At 46.6% G+C, this 16,586-nt stretch overlaps 2 protein-coding genes across 2 annotated transcripts; one reads left to right on the plus strand and one right to left on the minus strand.

Moving 5' to 3' along the window:
- Positions 1-1,168: 1,168 nt before the first annotated feature.
- Positions 1,169-6,373, plus strand: LOC116439329 (cystatin-B-like). Its single transcript, XM_032098699.1, has 3 exons — positions 1,169-1,327; positions 5,078-5,179; positions 5,552-6,373. Exons 1-3 carry the CDS (start codon positions 1,262-1,264, stop codon positions 5,678-5,680), a joined length of 297 nt encoding a protein of 98 aa, XP_031954590.1. The 5' UTR covers positions 1,169-1,261; the 3' UTR covers positions 5,681-6,373.
- Positions 6,374-6,584: 211 nt separating this feature from the next.
- Positions 6,585-13,681, minus strand: LOC116439328 (cystatin-A-like). The gene is made up of 3 exons (XM_032098698.1): positions 13,545-13,681; positions 8,566-8,667; positions 6,585-6,798 (listed from the first exon to the last, which is right to left on the minus strand). The coding sequence occupies exons 1-3, from the start codon at positions 13,608-13,610 to the stop codon at positions 6,670-6,672; spliced, it is 297 nt and encodes a 98-aa protein (XP_031954589.1). The 5' UTR covers positions 13,611-13,681; the 3' UTR covers positions 6,585-6,669.
- Positions 13,682-16,586: the final 2,905 nt, after the last annotated feature.

Below are 16,586 nucleotides of genomic sequence, written 5' to 3' on the forward strand. Positions count from 1 at the left end.
GGATCCCTTTGGGAAGGTGCTTTTTAAGTAAACCCTTTTTCCCATGCACAAAGAGGGGGATATGTTCTCATCTTGCCAAGTCCAGGAGAAGAGAAGGCTTGATCAGGCACCTGTCCAAAAGCCTGTCAGTTTGTCACACACGACAACACTGATGAAGACACACCAGGAAACACTCTTCTATTGAAAGCATGAGCCTGAGAACCTCCACTGACATTTCCTACCAGAAGATGCTCACATGAATGGCTGCCTCATCCTACCCACCATGAATCAAAAACCCACAGAAAAGCCTGCCCCAGTGTGGGGTTTCCTGAACCATCCAGTAGTGAAGCAACAACAGAGTGTGTCACATGGGATTTCCACTGGAAAACTTGGGAACCATCCCAAGCCTCCTCACAAACCTGGCAGAGCTCTGCCTATGCAAAGCCCCAGCAGAGAATTTATCTATAGATGATACCAGGAAAGAAAACTTTCCCCATTATATTGCATGCTTCTCACCGTGTCCTCCTTGTCAGTCCATGAGCTCTGCTCAGTTTGCAACACCTGCTGTTGTTAAATTTAGGTTTATATTGACCAATTTTACCAAGGGGCATTGCAAAGCGGGAGGAGGAAGGTAGGTGTTTGTTGCTGGTTTTGCAAGGAGTCTGGATGTTAAAATTGTGGGGAAATTTAGGTAAAGACCTGAACATTTAGACTGAAATATCCCCAGGGAATTCAGAGGCTGGGTAATTCACCACCACCTTCAGCTTGCTGGCTGAGGAGCGGCACAATCAGCCTGGGAGAGGGAATGATGAACGAGGCGAACGAGGGAGTCTGGAGATGGAACTTTCCATACGGCTAAAGCGAACATGCCGCTGCTGGAAAAGGTGACACACGCAAAGGGAAAACGCAGAGGCTGAGGGCAGCCCCGTCCTCCCGCGGGGCTGTCACGGAGGCGCCGCTCGCTGAGGAGCGGCTGCAGCCCTTCTGTCCAGGGCGCAGAATAAATTCTGCCGGCAGCTTTCACTGCAAGTGTCGCTTTGCGCTATTTTTGTCTTCAATCAGCCCTCGGGCCGCGATATCCCCGCCAAGCGTGGGCAGCGCTGGTGCCGCTGGGCCGCGCTGAGGCCCCCCCGGGCTGGGTGGTGCCAGGCCCGAGCGCTCCCGCCCGCCGCCGCCTCGGGCTCTAGCCCCGGGCCCGGCACCGCCCCCGACACCGCCCCGGCACCGCCCGGGGAGCAGGATCGGCCCGGAGCAGAGCGGGGAGCACCGGAGCGGTGCCACCATGTTGTGCGGGGGTGTCTCGGCGGCCCGGCCCGCCACCGACGAGACGCAGCGGATCGCGGAGCAGGTGAGGGGCCGGGGCGCGTCCCGGGAGGGTCCCGCGGGCGGGGGAAAGGCCCGTGCAGGGCTCGTCCGGGGGCCAGGGTGTGCTCGGCCATTGCTCTGCGCGGCCGAGCGCCGAGACACCGCCCCGCAGTGTGGAAGGTGGAAGGAATGGGGAACGCACGGAGCAGTGCAGTGGGCAGCGCTGTGTGCGCGGGGAGAGCTGGGATGGAGCCAGCGCCGGCCCCGGCGGGGCGGGGGATGTGCTGCGACCCCCGGGAAGCCGCGCACGGCCCGGCCCGGCCCGGCCCCGACAGGGCCACTGGCTCGGGGAACGAGCTCCAGCGCGTCCTACAAGGCCTGAACCTCGTGCACACGTTGGGGTTTGCGTTTTGGTTGGCTTGAGGTTTTTGATTTGGTTTTTTTGCTTGGTTGGGTTTTGGGTTCTTCGGGGTTTGGTGTGGTGGTTTTTTTTTTGGTTTGGTTTTTTTGTTTGTTTGTTTGGTTTTTTTTTTTTTGCGGAGGCGGAATAGGGAATAAGCAAGAAGGCTTCTTCACTGCTTCTGCTTTTCCCCAACACAGAAGTCAGCTCCAACCACTGCCAGCTCCAAATCCTGATACTACTTACTGTACCTTAGATTACTGCTCGTGTTATTGGAGCACATGCTTTTACTCTAAAAATGCCAGTGTGCAACTAAGATCTTTCAAAAGCACATGTTCATCTTTTTGTCATGGAAGCTCAAGTTCCTTCTGCTTTTTGCCTTTGTTGGCTAGGATGTGATAAGCTAGAGAGCAAAGATGAAGGATGCAGTCCAGCTTCTGACACTCTTTGTCATTGCCCGGGTTTGTTCTCCAGGCTGCACTAGTCACTGAAATTAGCATTTAGCTTGTAAAGTCTGATGATTCTGTGTTTTTAAAAAAGGGAGAGATGTGCATCTCCTAAGCACCAAGCTGAGTTTGCAGTACTAAGCAAATGATTGAGAATTGCTAAGGGAGTCACAAGTATTGCTTTGACCTGAAAACGCCTACATGCCATGCTAAAGGTAATGCAAATATGCAATTAACATTGCACATGATCCTGACTTTCTGTTTTGTGGCAGACTGCAGTGAAAATACAAAATCCCAAAATAAGGGAGTATGAAAATGAAACCCGTGGGGTACAGAAATGAACAGAATTAACCAAATATATTGTATTTTCATTTAAGTCACATAAATACTTCAAAGTTTGGCCAGCTTGTTTTGACTGGTAGTAGTTAATATTACTTTATTGAAATACAGGTGGGAACACCCAAACCTGGAACTTGTCCATGCACTCATATCCTCATCTGGACACTGCTGGAGAAAACATTAGTTTTGTTAAATTGAGGTAGACTTTTCAAATAGTTTTGTTTGCTTAAAGTCAGATCTTTGTGGAGATTTATTAGAGCCTGCAAGTTTGCTTGCCATAAACATAGTTCCTATTCCTGCTTTTCCAGTTCTTGCCTTCATTTTACAGTTTCATAGGAATCCTTGTGATGGCCGAATGTTGTTCAGTTTTGTGACCCAGAGCAGGTGTGGTGTCACACAGGGCAGGACAGCTTCCTTTGGCAGTGTCTGGCTTAGGAATCCTATAGGAACAGCCTCCTCACGGTAAGGATTTCCACCCAGGCCTGTTCAGCTTTGGCTTCTCAGTGGTGACTGTGGCAGAGCTTATTCAGGGTGATTCTGAAGCATCTGCTTTTTAGTTAACTGCTCTGGGAGTACATGACAAACAGGCCATGCAGGGCAGTGCAGAGCCTTCAGGCCGTGACTGAATCATGGGTTATTTGTGTGGGAAGGGACTGCACCTCCTGCCTGAGCACAGGGTCAGCATCCTCAGGCTGCTCAGAGCTTTGTCCTGTCAGGTCTTGAAAACTTCCAAGGATGGAAACTGCAGTTTCTCTGAACACTCCTGCTGTACTGCAGGAGAGTCATCAGGGGAAATGTTTCTCCTTATATCCAGTCTGAACCTCTAGTTTCAGTTTATGACCCTTGTGTCTCATTCTTCTGCCATCATCTCCCTGGGAAGAGCCTGGCTTCTTGTAGATACTGGGAAGTTTTCCTCAAAGCCTTTTCCTCAAGCTCATTTTCTTCTCACAGCACAAGTGCTCCAGCCTCCAGCCATCCTGGTGTGCTCATGGAGTGCTCCTGGCAGCCCTTCACTGAGCTCACTACGGTTTATTGGTGTCTGTCTTGTACTGGGGACCCAAAACTGGACACAGTATTCCACATTTTCTAACAAGGGCCAAGTAAACGGCAATAATCACTCGCCTGTCTTCTGGCTAGGCTCCTGCTGATGCAGCCCAGTATGCCATTAACTTTGGTACCACCAAGACAGTGCTGGCTCCTGTCCTCCAGGACTCCCACATCCAGACTGAGATCAGGAACCACGTCTTTGGGAGAGCACTTCTGTCTGGAATCTCCCTCTCCACACTGACTCAGGATGCTGGTTTGTCACATGCTGTGGTGACTCACTGCCACAAGTGATAACACCCTGATGAGCTTGCAGCTGCAGGACTCTGAGCTGTCTGCACGAAGGGCCCAGTGTTTGGCTCGCTGGTGGAAATACAAAATGTGCTGAGCTGGGGTGATTTAGAGACCTCAGAAACTAACATCACACGGTGCCTAGGATTGCTAAAGCAGCACAGGACAGGATAGGGTCAGCAGGATACTTATGTCTGCCCTGCTGCTTAAAATTTACAGAAGTAGCTCTAGTGATGAAAACTGAAACCACTTGCTCCATCCTTTGACTCAGAAGAAGGGGAGGAGATAGGACTGAATCATGGTGCTTTCTGGTGCTGTGCCCTTCAGTGCATCTTTAGAATGCAGCTTGGATTTCCATATGGCAAAAAAAAACAAATAGAAAAGTGTCCAAACATCATTATCTTGCTTGTGACATACTGTTCATAACAGGAAGTGTAGAGGTATGGCCTCTGAGAGAAGATAAAAAGCATGGACACAGCTCCCAGGGACAGGATGGTCACTGGAAAGGCACCAGAGTTCCAGATGTTGGAGAGGTGGGAGAACATACTCTGTTGCAGGAATTGTTTCTCTTCCTGCTTCACCTACAGCACCTGAGCAGTGGCAAGCTGGCACTTGTTTTTCCCTAAGGAAGCATGTGGGATTTAGGCAGGAGAGCAGATATATCTATATCCCTTGAATTTGGGAAGAAGTACACCATATAGCTGGAGAATCTACTCATTGCTGATACTACTGCCCTGGGAGTGAAGGGAGGGCTAAGCAATGATGCAGTGCAGGAGGTACAGCCTGGAGCAGGCAAGGACTTGCAAGCAAGGACTCCAGGACTAACTCATCTTGGCCTGCAAAACAAAGGCTGAAACCTTCTGCTTCCCTGACCAGGAATTTTCCATATTGCCACAATGTTCTAAAGGGCCAAGGGCGGGAGAGAGGAGCTGCATCTCAGGAGTTCATGGCTCTCTCTAGGGTATTGGTCAGGTTATTTTGACTTCCTGAGCACTGATTTGCAGTTTGAAAAATAGATTCCATGCTGAAAGAACTGTCAAGTGTTGTCCAGACTCGGTGTCAGCCTGTAGTGACTGACTCCCACCACGGTTTTAGCTTTGCCACCTCCCTAGATTCCTGGTCCTGCTTTCACAAAACTTAACATGATTCATTTTGATCTTCTAATATCTTGGAAAAGCAGGAACTCTGTGTCTGGGAATTCAGCAGCAATGACCTGTAAGCCTTAAGTCCTAAATACTTGAATCAGTCTTAAAGAACCTGTTGTTTCCTTAAGGTAAAAGCTCAGCTAGAAGAAAAAGAAGGGAAAACCTTTGATGTCTTCACTGCAGTGGAGTTTAAAACTCAGGTGGTTGCTGGAACAAACTACTTCATCAAGGTAGAGGACACTGGGTTGTTTTTTTTATATTAATGTGTATAATCTTTGGAATGGTGGGGGATTTTTTCTTTCTTAACTAGAAGAGAATGCTTATGATTTGGCCTTAATAAGAAAAAAATTGTGCATTAAAAAACTGCAAACATTCACCTCCCAGCCCCTCTCCCCTATCTGTTAAGTAGAAAGATTCTCTTTTCTCCATTTTTATGGGAAGATTAGGTGGTATTTCTGCAAAGTCATGGCTCCTAGCCTGGTTTAAAACAAGCCAATGGTTTTTCTTACTGCCTTTCTGCTGCTCCATCCTCAAACCAGCCCAGCCTCTGCCACTCCTCCTGCTGCAGGCTGCTGGATCTCACTGGGTTTCATGCTTTGCAGGTCCATGTTGGGAATGAGGAGTTCATGCACCTGCGGGTGTTCAAGAGCCTCCCCCATGAGAATGAGCAGCTGAGCCTCCACAGTTACCAGGCCAGCAAGACAAAGCACGATGAACTGACTTATTTCTAGCAACCTCTGCTGTGTTTCCCTAACCTGGTTCTTATGTGCATTTTCTACAGGCTGCAAAATGTTGATTCCTGTGCCAACAAAGGCAGAAAAAAGTGTATTTTTTTTAACATAATGCTGGAAAAATTCAATTTCTTTTATGTCATTCCCTTCCTGTAAAATCTCTAAATCTGAGAGTCACAGGGCTCTCCTATTACCTACACTAATGTAAACCCAACTTTTATTGCAGCTTAACTTAGATTTTAGTGCAACTTAACCAGAATACTGTGCCTGAGTCCTGTTTGTGGACTTCCTCGGTCTTGGAAATTGGAAGGGGAGTGACACCAGCACTCATATATTTGCAGCAAGGAACAAGAGGAAAGCCTGTCTTTTCTGTGCTGTTTTGCAACTGTGAATATATGTGTAGATTTAAATTGTACTTTGTATTTTATGGGCAAAGACCTGATGAGAAACTCGAGCTGAAGCAATTTTGCAAGGAAGAGAAAGAGGCTTACAGTAGTTTGAAACAAACATTGCCGTGGTAATCATGCTCATCCTCTTGCAGCAGCAGCATGTAATGTCCCATAGAGGGTGTGTGAGTTTAAGATATCAAACCAGCTTGCTTATGTTCTCGGTCCTATGGAAAAGTCCTGGAAAGGAACTTAAGCTGGACAAGCATTTCTGCATTTATAACAATAAACATTTCTTTTGACTTGAGATGGCCTCTTCGACTGGTGCTTTAGTGTTTTCACTGGTTTTCACTATTGGTTATTATCTTGCTCAGCTTTTTTCCTTAAGTGCTTTTTATATTCCAAATAACCTTATGTTTATTCTATATCTTAATTAGAAATACTTTATTTTAATCTTGTGACAGACATGAAAGATAACTTCTGCAGGTATATCAGCAGCAAAAGGAAAATATGGACAATAGCTTTCCAAACTTATTTTATTTACAGTCACAGGCAGAACCCCCATAGGACTTGCAGAGGTGAGGCCCTGCACCTCATCATCTCTCAGAAGTAGGTCAGAGGGTCATCTCTGGTTTTGCCAGTCTGAAAACCAACAAGGCTGGGGCCTTGGTTCTCATAAGGAAGACTCTGAAACACCTTTAAGTGGACATATTCATCATCGGAAACTTGGACCTAGAGACCAAAAGAGTGGGGAAGTGAGGATCACAGGCTCAAAGCAGGTTCAAACAAAAGGCTGTTCTCTATTTCTTGAAAGAACATCTTTGCTCTTTCTTTTCAAAGAAATTCACCTTTTCCCCCACCCCTGAAAGTCATCACATAAAGACTTGGTAGGAAGCTGTAAAATTTCATTCTTAAAGAGCCAAGCACAACAGGCACTAAAGTCTCCCTCAGAGGTACGTGGAAACTGGAATGCCTTATGCCCCAGGAGGTTTTTGCACGCTTTCCGGTGGCTGCAGTGTGGCACTATGCTTGGTCTGGGTTGCAGCTCAGCTGTAAGTCTCCTGGTAAAATATCAGTGATGTGGAACACTCAGAAATGTAAAAGACTGAATCTTGTGGCAGAACTTCTTCCAGTTAATGCTAAAATGAGTAACTGTTTTCCATCACTGGTAAAATCGGGAAAGAAGACACAAATCATCCATTTTGAGTGTTACAAATGGATTTCTTCCAAGTTCAGTAACACACCAATTTTCATTTCAGAGTAGTTTGGTCACAAGGCTTAGCAGGGACAGCAGACAAGTATTTTACATTGCCTAGGTCAGCAATAAGACGGAACTAAGCGTAGAAATCCAAGCAGGCCTGACTTCTGGCTGTACCTGGAAATTGTTACTCTTCATTACTCAGTGCTTTGTCCACAAAGTGAAAGCACATTTCACAGGAGCGAGGGAAGGATAAACATCATTCATGTAGGTGAGACTCTGATTGGCCACATAATAGGTAGCCTGTCAGTACCATCCCCTGGTGCCCACAGAGCACAAATAGCAAAGTTATTTTAAGGAAGCACCTGGGAAAGAAGAAGGTTTGGCAGCACCTGTCCTTCCTGAGATCAACTAAATATGAGAAGTGTGGAGCTAATGCTCACAGTGTCTCTCTGCAGAACTACTCGCCCCCAAACATTCCAGGCCAATTTCTCTAATAAAAGAACTCTTCCAATTCCCATGTCAAGGGAGTGTATCCTGCCAGGCATATGTCCACACACATGTGGGGTTTCAGACACAGCAGTCACAAGCCATGCCTGCCCTGCTCCAGAAGGCCAGCCTGCTGCTCAGCAGTGCTTGCTAGCCTTCAGGTGCAAAATACATCCAGCCATTTCTTCTGTGCTACTTCACAGAAAGCTGCTCACATCCATCAGTCAGGGCTTCCAGTAAGAATGAATGGTGCCATCAGAGGGCTGATTAAATTACCCATTCTTCCTCTGCAGCAGAGAGGGAGTTTTGAAAATACAGAAGAAACCAGCAGGCAGGCTGTACCTCTGCAGCACCTGATGCAGAACCAAAAGAACAACACACCTGCTTGCATGCAAAACTAGTCAGCAATGCTTGCACTGCATTACACAATTGACTCTATCTCTCCATCAGTTTCTCAAGATGGCTTCAGTTTCATCTGACACTACTTTGCCTTGAAAGCAAACAGGAGACCAGTTATGACTTGTTTAAATCATTTGAGTTGGGAAGGCAATCTATAGTCCTTGAGGGCGATGATCCCAAGAAGCCTACCAGTCACATCTGAATAGGTACAGGGCATGTTTTGTAATATTTCTATTCCTGCTTACAGTAGTGCCAAACAGGAATTTTATAAGTATTTGGAGGTAGTCCCCACTTCTTTTACTCACATCAGACAGTTTCCTATGATGTTTGCTTCTCTTTCTAGCTGTAAGCCACTCTGCAAGTCACCTGTATCATTTAATTCCAAAACACTCCCTCCTAAAATATATACAAACCTTAATAAAGTAGATTATCCCAGCAACTACTTGAGTCTTATATTCGACGGCTGCAAAGACAACACAGTTCATGTTTGCCTGGATTTCAAACTGCACCTTCACCTGTAAAAAGAAAGGGAAAAATTACTGGCAGGTTGATATTTAGGGATTTCTTTCACGTATACCACTCCCAATTTTCATCCTTTCAAACATACTCCCTTAATGGAAGTCTGCAAAGTGACTGAGGGCACCCTCAAACCCCTCATCCAAATCATCAGTAAAGATATTAAACAGGTCTGGCCCCAACACTGAGCCCTGGGTGCACCACCTCTGCCCAGCCAGATGTAACTCCATTCTCCACCTCTCCCTGGGTCCAGCCATCAAGCCAGTTTTTCACCCAGTGAGCAGTGCTTCTTCAGGAGAATGCTGCAGAAAGTGGTGTCAGAGGCTTTACTGAGGTCCAGGGAGACAACAACCACAGCCTTTCCCACTCGGTAGGATCCCTGTCATGGAAAGAGATCAAGTTGATCAAGCAAAATCTGCCTTGCATGAACTTGCCTTGCATGAATCCATCATGGCTGGGCTTGAATCCCTGGTTGCCCTGCACATGCTGTGTCAGGATGAGCTGTTCCATGACCTTCCCCAGCACTGAGGTCAGCCTGACAGGTCTGTAGTTCCCTGGATCCTCCTTCCTGTCATTCTTGTAGATGTTCTTTTAGAGGAGCATCACATTAGCCAAACTCCAGTTGTGTGAGACCTCTCTGGTTCACCAGGACCTCTGGTAAATCACGGACAGTGGCTTGGAGAGCTCTTCCATGAGCTCCCTCAGTACCCTCAGGTGGATTCCATCCAGCCCCATAGATTTATGCATGTTTAAGTAGAGAAGCAGGTCACTAACTGTTTCCTGCTGGATTGTGGGAGCTTCATTCTGCTCCTTGTCTCTGTCTTCCAGCTCAGGGAGCCGGTACCCTGAGGACAACTGGTCTGACTACTAATGACTGAGGCATTAAGTACCTCAGCCTTTATTTTTTGTAGCAATGATTTCCCTAGCATCCAGCAAATGATGGAGATTCTCCTTAGCCCTCTTTGTTGCTGATGTATTCATCAAAAAGAATACTTTTTGTCATATCTTTTGGCAGTGGCCAGACTGAAGTTCTGATAGGGGTTTTACCTTTCTAACTTTCTCTCTGCATAACTTCACAACACCTTTGTAATCCTCCTGAGTTGCCTGCCCCATCTTCCAAAGCTCATAAACTCTATTTTTGACCCTGAGTTCCAGCCAAAACTCTCTGTTCAGCCAGTCCAGTCTTCTTCCCCACTGTCTCGTCTTTTGGCACAGGGGGACACCTTGCTCTTGCACCTTTAGGATTTCCTTCTTGAAGAATGCCCAGCTTTCCTGGATCTCTTTGCCCTTCAGAACTGCCTCCCAAGGGACTCTCTCAACCAGTCTCCCAAACAGGCCAAAGTCTGCCCTCCAGAAGTCCAAGGCAGTGGTTTTGCTGTTGCCCTTCCTTACTTCTCCAAGAACTAGAAACTCTCTCATTTCATGATCACTGTGGGACCACCACCCAGAAAGCAGAAACAATCTTTCCTGGGCTGGGTGACGCGGTGCCCTTCTGCACATGACACCCACCCTGATGACTGGATGCATTACTGAGTTTGGGCAGAGAAGCAGCGTCAGTGTCAGCCTGCTCAGGCTGCCCTGGGCAGGGCCAGCAGCACCTCAGTGCTTCTCACCACCCACCTGTTTCAAAGGAATGCACAGAATTAATTTGATTTCTCAGCACATGCACCTACAGCTGGCTGCCACTCCCATGACATTCCTTCCTAGCAGGAAGGCCATGGAAAGCACCCAAGGAACATCCAGATCATTTCCAGAGAGCCAGAAATTATCATCCGATTCAGCTTCCTCATGATCTCTTACTCTGCTCTTCTGCTGAGCAGTTTCCACAGGGTTTCTATCCCCAGGAACCAACAACTGTACTTTCAACTCAAGAGCTGCTAACTCTGGCAAACCTGGGAAACTTTAATTCCAAACACCCTTCCAGCTGACTGGGGCAGGGGCCTCCTAGAATGCTCCTAAGTGGCAACTTTTGGTACATCATATTCCTCTCTCAAAACAAAACAAAACAAGGCCTCTTCTGTCCAGTTTTGCTCTCTCTCCTCTGGCCACTGTGTCCCCCATTTGTTATTTACAGACTGAGCCTTCAGTAAAATCAAGCAGGCAAACAGCTCCTTAATCCTCAGGTGAAAAAATAGAACATTCCTAAACTCTTATCTAACAGCACTCTAAAGCCAAAACATTCCTCAGTTTTGGGCAACAGCTGTAAAACAAGGAGACCAAATAAATAACATTCCCCAGCTCACTAATGATGGCTAGAGACAAGGCACAGGTATAAGTAAATAATTATGTGCTCCCAAGAGCAGACAGACCTTGAGCACCCCAAGCTCTGCAGATGCTCTTCACAACTTCACTGGAATCATAGGAATTGCTTCTCTGCTCAGCAGAGCATAAAATCCCACAGAATTGCTTCATAAAAGGGTGACACTTATGCTGGAAGCATAGCAGGATTTCCCCAACATAAGGTTTCCATAAGAATATTTTCCTTAGAGAACTATACCAATGCCTCTGCAAGGGGGGAAAGGACCAGGAAGAGTGCTCTCTCCCACTGTCAGCACAGGGCAGAAATTTCGCCTTGCAGAAAATAAAGAGCAAAGAACAATCTGTTTTCATTTTCCTGAAGCTACTGAGAACAAAAGAACACTAAAATTAGGATCAGTCCTTTTCTGGAATCAAACAGAAACTCTGTACCATCCACATTTCAGATTCCATATTTGCCCTGTACCCCCTGGGAGCATTAGCACTGCCTGAAACCAACCTTCACATTTTTTAGTGCCTGTTTGCTCACGGACACCCAAGTGCTGTGCTTTCACCTCCAATACACACTGCAAGATTTCTGATCACCCATAAATAACACAGCCCAGCATTGAAAATGAAGCTCAGTATCTGGCATGGGTGCTTGAGGCATTTCACAGACTCATTAATTAAATTTCACAGCCCTCAGCTGGCCCCATCTTAAACATGAGGAAACAAGAATGGCAAATACACAAAGGTGCTACAAGTCCCTTGCTAGGGTCTCCCTTCCACAGGTAAAAGGGAATTTCTGATCTCTGCAAGTGCTGCTCCTTCAAGCATTCCTGCCAGCACAGAAGGAACAGTGATACTGCTCCCAAGTAATTCAGTCAGTGTCTCCCAAACAATTGTAGATCACCCATTTCTCTTTCTGGTCTACAGTAAATCATCTCTCCTCTGACTAACCTGTTATCCCAAACTCCAGCCCTCCCCCGTGTACGTGTTCCCCACTCTGGTGACCCCAGCTGGGACTGACCAACAAAGCCCTGCAGTGGAAGAAGGCTCAGAGGAGCTGAGGAGGGTGATGTGCCACCCATGAAACTCAGGGAATAATGCAGGGTGTGAATGACCACAGCTTTTGCAAATAAGCTGACTTTATCTCAACATAAAGGTTGAGCACATGTGGTTTAGATAGTCGAGAGGATCATGTGGTGGTGGAACTCCCTGAGTTCATTAAAAGAAAGTGAACACACCCCTGAGTTAGCCAGATCAGCATGGGGGGAGTGAACACATGGCTCTGCTCAACCCTGAGTATAAAAACTAAACAGTGGACAAAAGAATTCTGAAGAAAACAGCTGACTAAAGCTGACTTAAACCCACCTCCCCTTTCCCAGTGACTGAGGCTGCCCAGTGTTGTGACACGGAGCTTGTTGTACAGACCAGGAGTGAAGAACATACTGGTGTCCTCAGGGACCTGGGATTGCAGTCGCTACATTTTGCTAAGAGTAACTTAGAGCTGTATCAAGCTACCAGTATATTTGCATCACTCTGCTAAACCAGAAGCCTCGTGTAACATGGAATCTCTTCAAATCAGTAAACTGGATGTTAAACGTTATCCCCTCCATCTGTGGACTATGGAAAAGAACCCTGTCAGAGTACTGGGCTGCCTGGTCTCAGCCTGCAAGATTGCAGGAGACATGGAAGGATGCTGGTGCAAACTCTGTCCTCGGTAGCACAGCAAAGGAGAGAGCTGGGAGCCCTGCACACCAGGTATAGAGAGTGTGCAGTGGTATTGGCCAATGCATTCAGCCCCAACTACTTCCTATTTTTGTTTCCTCAAAGAGCGCCCGAGTGCAATTGCCAAAGGAGAAGAGCTCTTCTTTCAGAGTCATAAGGGTGAAGAGGATTGGGTGGGTGGGAGCATAAGATGGGAATTTTCCCATGCCATGTTGTTCCCCTTTCATTCCTCAGGATGCACTTTATACTTTCTCTAACAAGAGCTGCTGCACTGCAGGGCATTAGAGGATCTGCAGAGCTGCTGCTCACACACCTGCTCCAGGACAGGAGCACTGCCTGTAACGTGGCAACTGGGCTCACTCGCTGGCCTGCCTTGTGCCAAGCTCACCTTGCTTCACCAGCAGCCCCTGCATCACAGCTGTGACTCTAGAATATAAACGCTGAATGCCAGCAGGCAACACACAATTTTAAAATAGCTTTGTCCTGCATATATAATTCTTTGCTGCATACTTGCATGTGGTTTGTCCTAGGCAGCCCTTCACTGAGGTATGAATTCTACCAGGTACAAGCTTTTCCCTTCCAATATGCCACCTCTTATTTCAAACAGGTGACCTCAGTGCTGGCATAGCAGAGGTAGGCTTTGAATTTCACATGGACATTAACTGAAGGTAGCCAGTACCATGCCCAGCCATGGACAGAGGAGACAGAGAAGTGGTTTGTCTCAGTCTTACCAGGGCACTGCCTACACAGAACGCTGAGAAAACACTGCCAGTCAAGGGGATTCCCACTTTCAGCACAGGCTTCTTCAGTTTAAACCCTGGCTCAGTCTCCCAGGTTCTACACAAGCTTCAGGAATGACATCCCTGCACACAAGTAACTTAATCTACAGACAGGGTAACAAATAACTCACCTGGTTAGCAATCTGCTGAACTTCTGGAGTAGCAGGCTTGGTGTCAGATAAGCCCCCAGGCATCATAGTGGCAGGTGACCTCTCTGAAGTGACGGGTGGCTCTGAAGAGGGAAGTTCAGTGCAGTCTGAGTGGAGTCCCCGGGTATCTCACATATATACACACACACACACGTGTGTCATAGAGTCATGTGACCTGCAACACATGGAGCCTACCATTACTGAACAAACGGGGAAGAGGGGGGAAAAGCAATGTAAAGCACTGGCAATATTAATAATAAATGTAAAAAGCACTTAAAGAAGTGTTTACGGTCTTCACATCAAAAAGAAAGGCAAACATCAGCCTCCAGTCACCCCCATCTTAAAAGAGAGTTGGTTTGGGTTGCAACTGGAAGCTTTTGCTCTCCACCCATGTGCAGATGACTAGGCTGAGCTCTTGGGAAACAGATCAAAGACACATCCAGTATTTCCCAACACCTTTCCTGATCAGAGGAAAGAATGCAGTTATTTCCTTAGCATAGGTCCCATTCATCTTGAAATTGTATTGTCTCAATATCCTTCTAAGTGGGGAAATGGGAGCAGATGGCATCTTACATTCAGTGACTTGACTTCCCTCTACCTCACCAGACAGGTGCCAAGGTAAACACCAGCACCAGAAGTGGAAATAAATTCGATCCCAGATTCAGGTAAGTACTGCAGATAAGGTATTTCTGCTTCTTTCCCATCAAACTGACAGGTGCATTCAGGCAATCATAGTAGCGACAGAATATGCAATAAAATCTACTTTTTAACTCTAGTGCCAATTTCCTGGAAGACAAAGTACAATCCCCCTCACTAGAGGAGTAGTGTGTACACAAAAGCCATCCTAATTTCAAGGTACGCTGCTGAAACACATAACATGAGAATATAGTTTAAGAAGTATTCATTCTGTAGTTACAGTCACATGGCACAGTCACATTCGTGAATGTGAATATACAAAGCTCAAAACCTACTGGGGGAAGGCTAACAACTCTAGCAGCCCTCCCTGGTAAGGGAGAACTAACGCTTCAAGACCACAGAAAAAGTTACTCCCTATCAGTATTCCTGACATTCCATCAAACACAAGGAATGTTGTTCCAGAGCAACTACCAGAGAAGCAGCAACAGACCAGACACTTTTTAGTCTCTAGGGGTGAGTACATGGGAGCAGGTGAAATGAGAATATGTGCTGTACACAGGCAATGGGCATTTCTACTGGAATCAGCATTAGGGAATTTGCTAGGAACAGGTGGGTTTATGGCTACAGCAAAAAACTTATCTCTGTCCTACCCATACTACTGACCCTCCTCTTCACAGATAACCAGTGATGCAACAGACTGTAAAAAAGTACTTCAGATCTGACTTCAAGGCCTGGTTTTGGTACAAAGCCCCTGAATTTGAGAAACTGGGGCTGTAGGGGCCCTACACTCAACAGTATTGATGGATATTGCAGCATGTTACTGAAAAAAGATACTGCAGAATTTTGAGCAGCAGTGTTATGGAAGCGGACAAAAAGCATGTGAGGAAAAACAATTGTCCTGAGACAACATTTTTGTGAACCAAGAGAAAAATCCTTCCAGTTCTCAGGAATAAAGGGAGTGGCAGCTCTTAAAACCAGAATTCTGCCACTTTTACCAACATCTCCTCTCCAGATAAGGAGTTCAAAGCCCTCTTCATGGAAGTGATGACAACTCAAACCTTCTTTGGCACAAGACCCTGCTGATTAACTCAAATATATGCTGATCATGTTCCACCATTTGTGCCTTACTCACACCCCAGGACAGATAAGGAACTGGAAGAGCCAGCTCACCTTACTGAAGCCAGAAGTCAGAGAATGTGTCCAACAACTGCGCAGCTAAAACAGGGTATTTTATAAACCTGTTGTACTAGTTTGAAAACAAACCAATGGGAGGCACCAAGTCAGTATAACAATTTAATAGGGAAATCAAAAAACAGGCAGAAAACACGGGGTTAAACTGACAGAGTCAGGATACAACCTGACACCCTGTTAGTCAGAGTGGTGGTAGCAGTCCCATAAGATGGTGGCTGCAGTCCTCCTGAAGTGATGGATGTGGTTCTGTCGAAGCAGTGATCCTGTAGAAGGGTGATCCTGTAGAATTCCTCAGAAGGTCCAGTGGTGGTTATGTAGCTACTGTCCTCTGGGAATCCAGTGGAAAGGGGGCCTGTGGTGTTCAGAAACTCAGATTATATCCACGATGGGATGCTTGGTTCCTCCCTCTGGGTGGATCATCTCACAATGGGATGATGAGGCCAGGCGTTGATGGGCTTATTAACAGAAGATAGTCCGGAGGGAGTTCCCTCTGAGTCTTGTGGCAGGACAATGATGGGCCATTAACCGGGGGGAGGAGGCAAGGAAACACTGCCCCACCTGGTTTCAACAGCTCACGAGGATGGTGATAGAATACACTGCAACCCAGGACACCTGTCCACTCACCAGGATACAGATCCTACTAACTTACTTGGGAAGGGATGTTAAGATCCCCAAGGCAGCAGTACACTCCTGGAGAACTCTTGATTCTGTCTAACAACAAATACACTGAGCACAAAGTCTAGGAGCGTTCATTTATAATCTTGGAAAGACTCTAGATGTGAAACTAAAGATGCTAATGTGAGGAAATCGTTCACCAGACTCTGTATTTCTGGGTTTGCTGGGTTTTGACTTTAAAGCATAGCAACTTCTTTTTCCCCAAAATGCACAGAGTTGTGCAGAAGGGAAGGAAAATCAACACTAATTGTCAGCAAGTTGATGCTGAAGTTTACAGAGGCAAATTAGACTGTTTCCTTTCCACAGCAGCGCTAATTATTGTCCCAAAATCCAGTGATATTTCTAAGACTGGAATGCAGTGCTTATCCTGCACAAGAATTTCATCAAACCACTTCGAATTGCTGATGTTTCACAAACCTGTGATCAAAGATGATCAGTGGCAATTGATCAACCTTATCTCGGGCAACCCCCACCTCCAGCCCTCTCTACACTAAGTTTTGGATGTAATGAACCAGGAGCTGG

Source organism: Corvus moneduloides, chromosome 2 (genome assembly GCF_009650955.1).
Source record: "Corvus moneduloides isolate bCorMon1 chromosome 2, bCorMon1.pri, whole genome shotgun sequence".
Classification (NCBI taxonomy): domain Eukaryota; kingdom Metazoa; phylum Chordata; class Aves; order Passeriformes; family Corvidae; genus Corvus; species Corvus moneduloides.

Coding starts and splice junctions, on each gene's coding strand:
- LOC116439329 (XM_032098699.1), top strand. CDS start 1,262: ATGTTGTGCGGGGGTGTCTCGGCGGCCCGGCCCGCCACCGACGAGACG. Junction 1,328..5,077: donor CGCAGCGGATCGCGGAGCAG/GTGAGGGGCCGG, acceptor TGTTTCCTTAAG/GTAAAAGCTCAGCTAGAAGA. Junction 5,180..5,551: donor GAACAAACTACTTCATCAAG/GTAGAGGACACT, acceptor CATGCTTTGCAG/GTCCATGTTGGGAATGAGGA.
- LOC116439328 (XM_032098698.1), bottom strand. CDS start 13,610: ATGATGCCTGGGGGCTTATCTGACACCAAGCCTGCTACTCCAGAAGTT. Junction 8,668..13,544: donor TTCAGCAGATTGCTAACCAG/GTGAGTTATTTG, acceptor TTCTTTTTACAG/GTGAAGGTGCAGTTTGAAAT. Junction 6,799..8,565: donor GGATAATCTACTTTATTAAG/GTTTGTATATAT, acceptor TTTGGTCTCTAG/GTCCAAGTTTCCGATGATGA.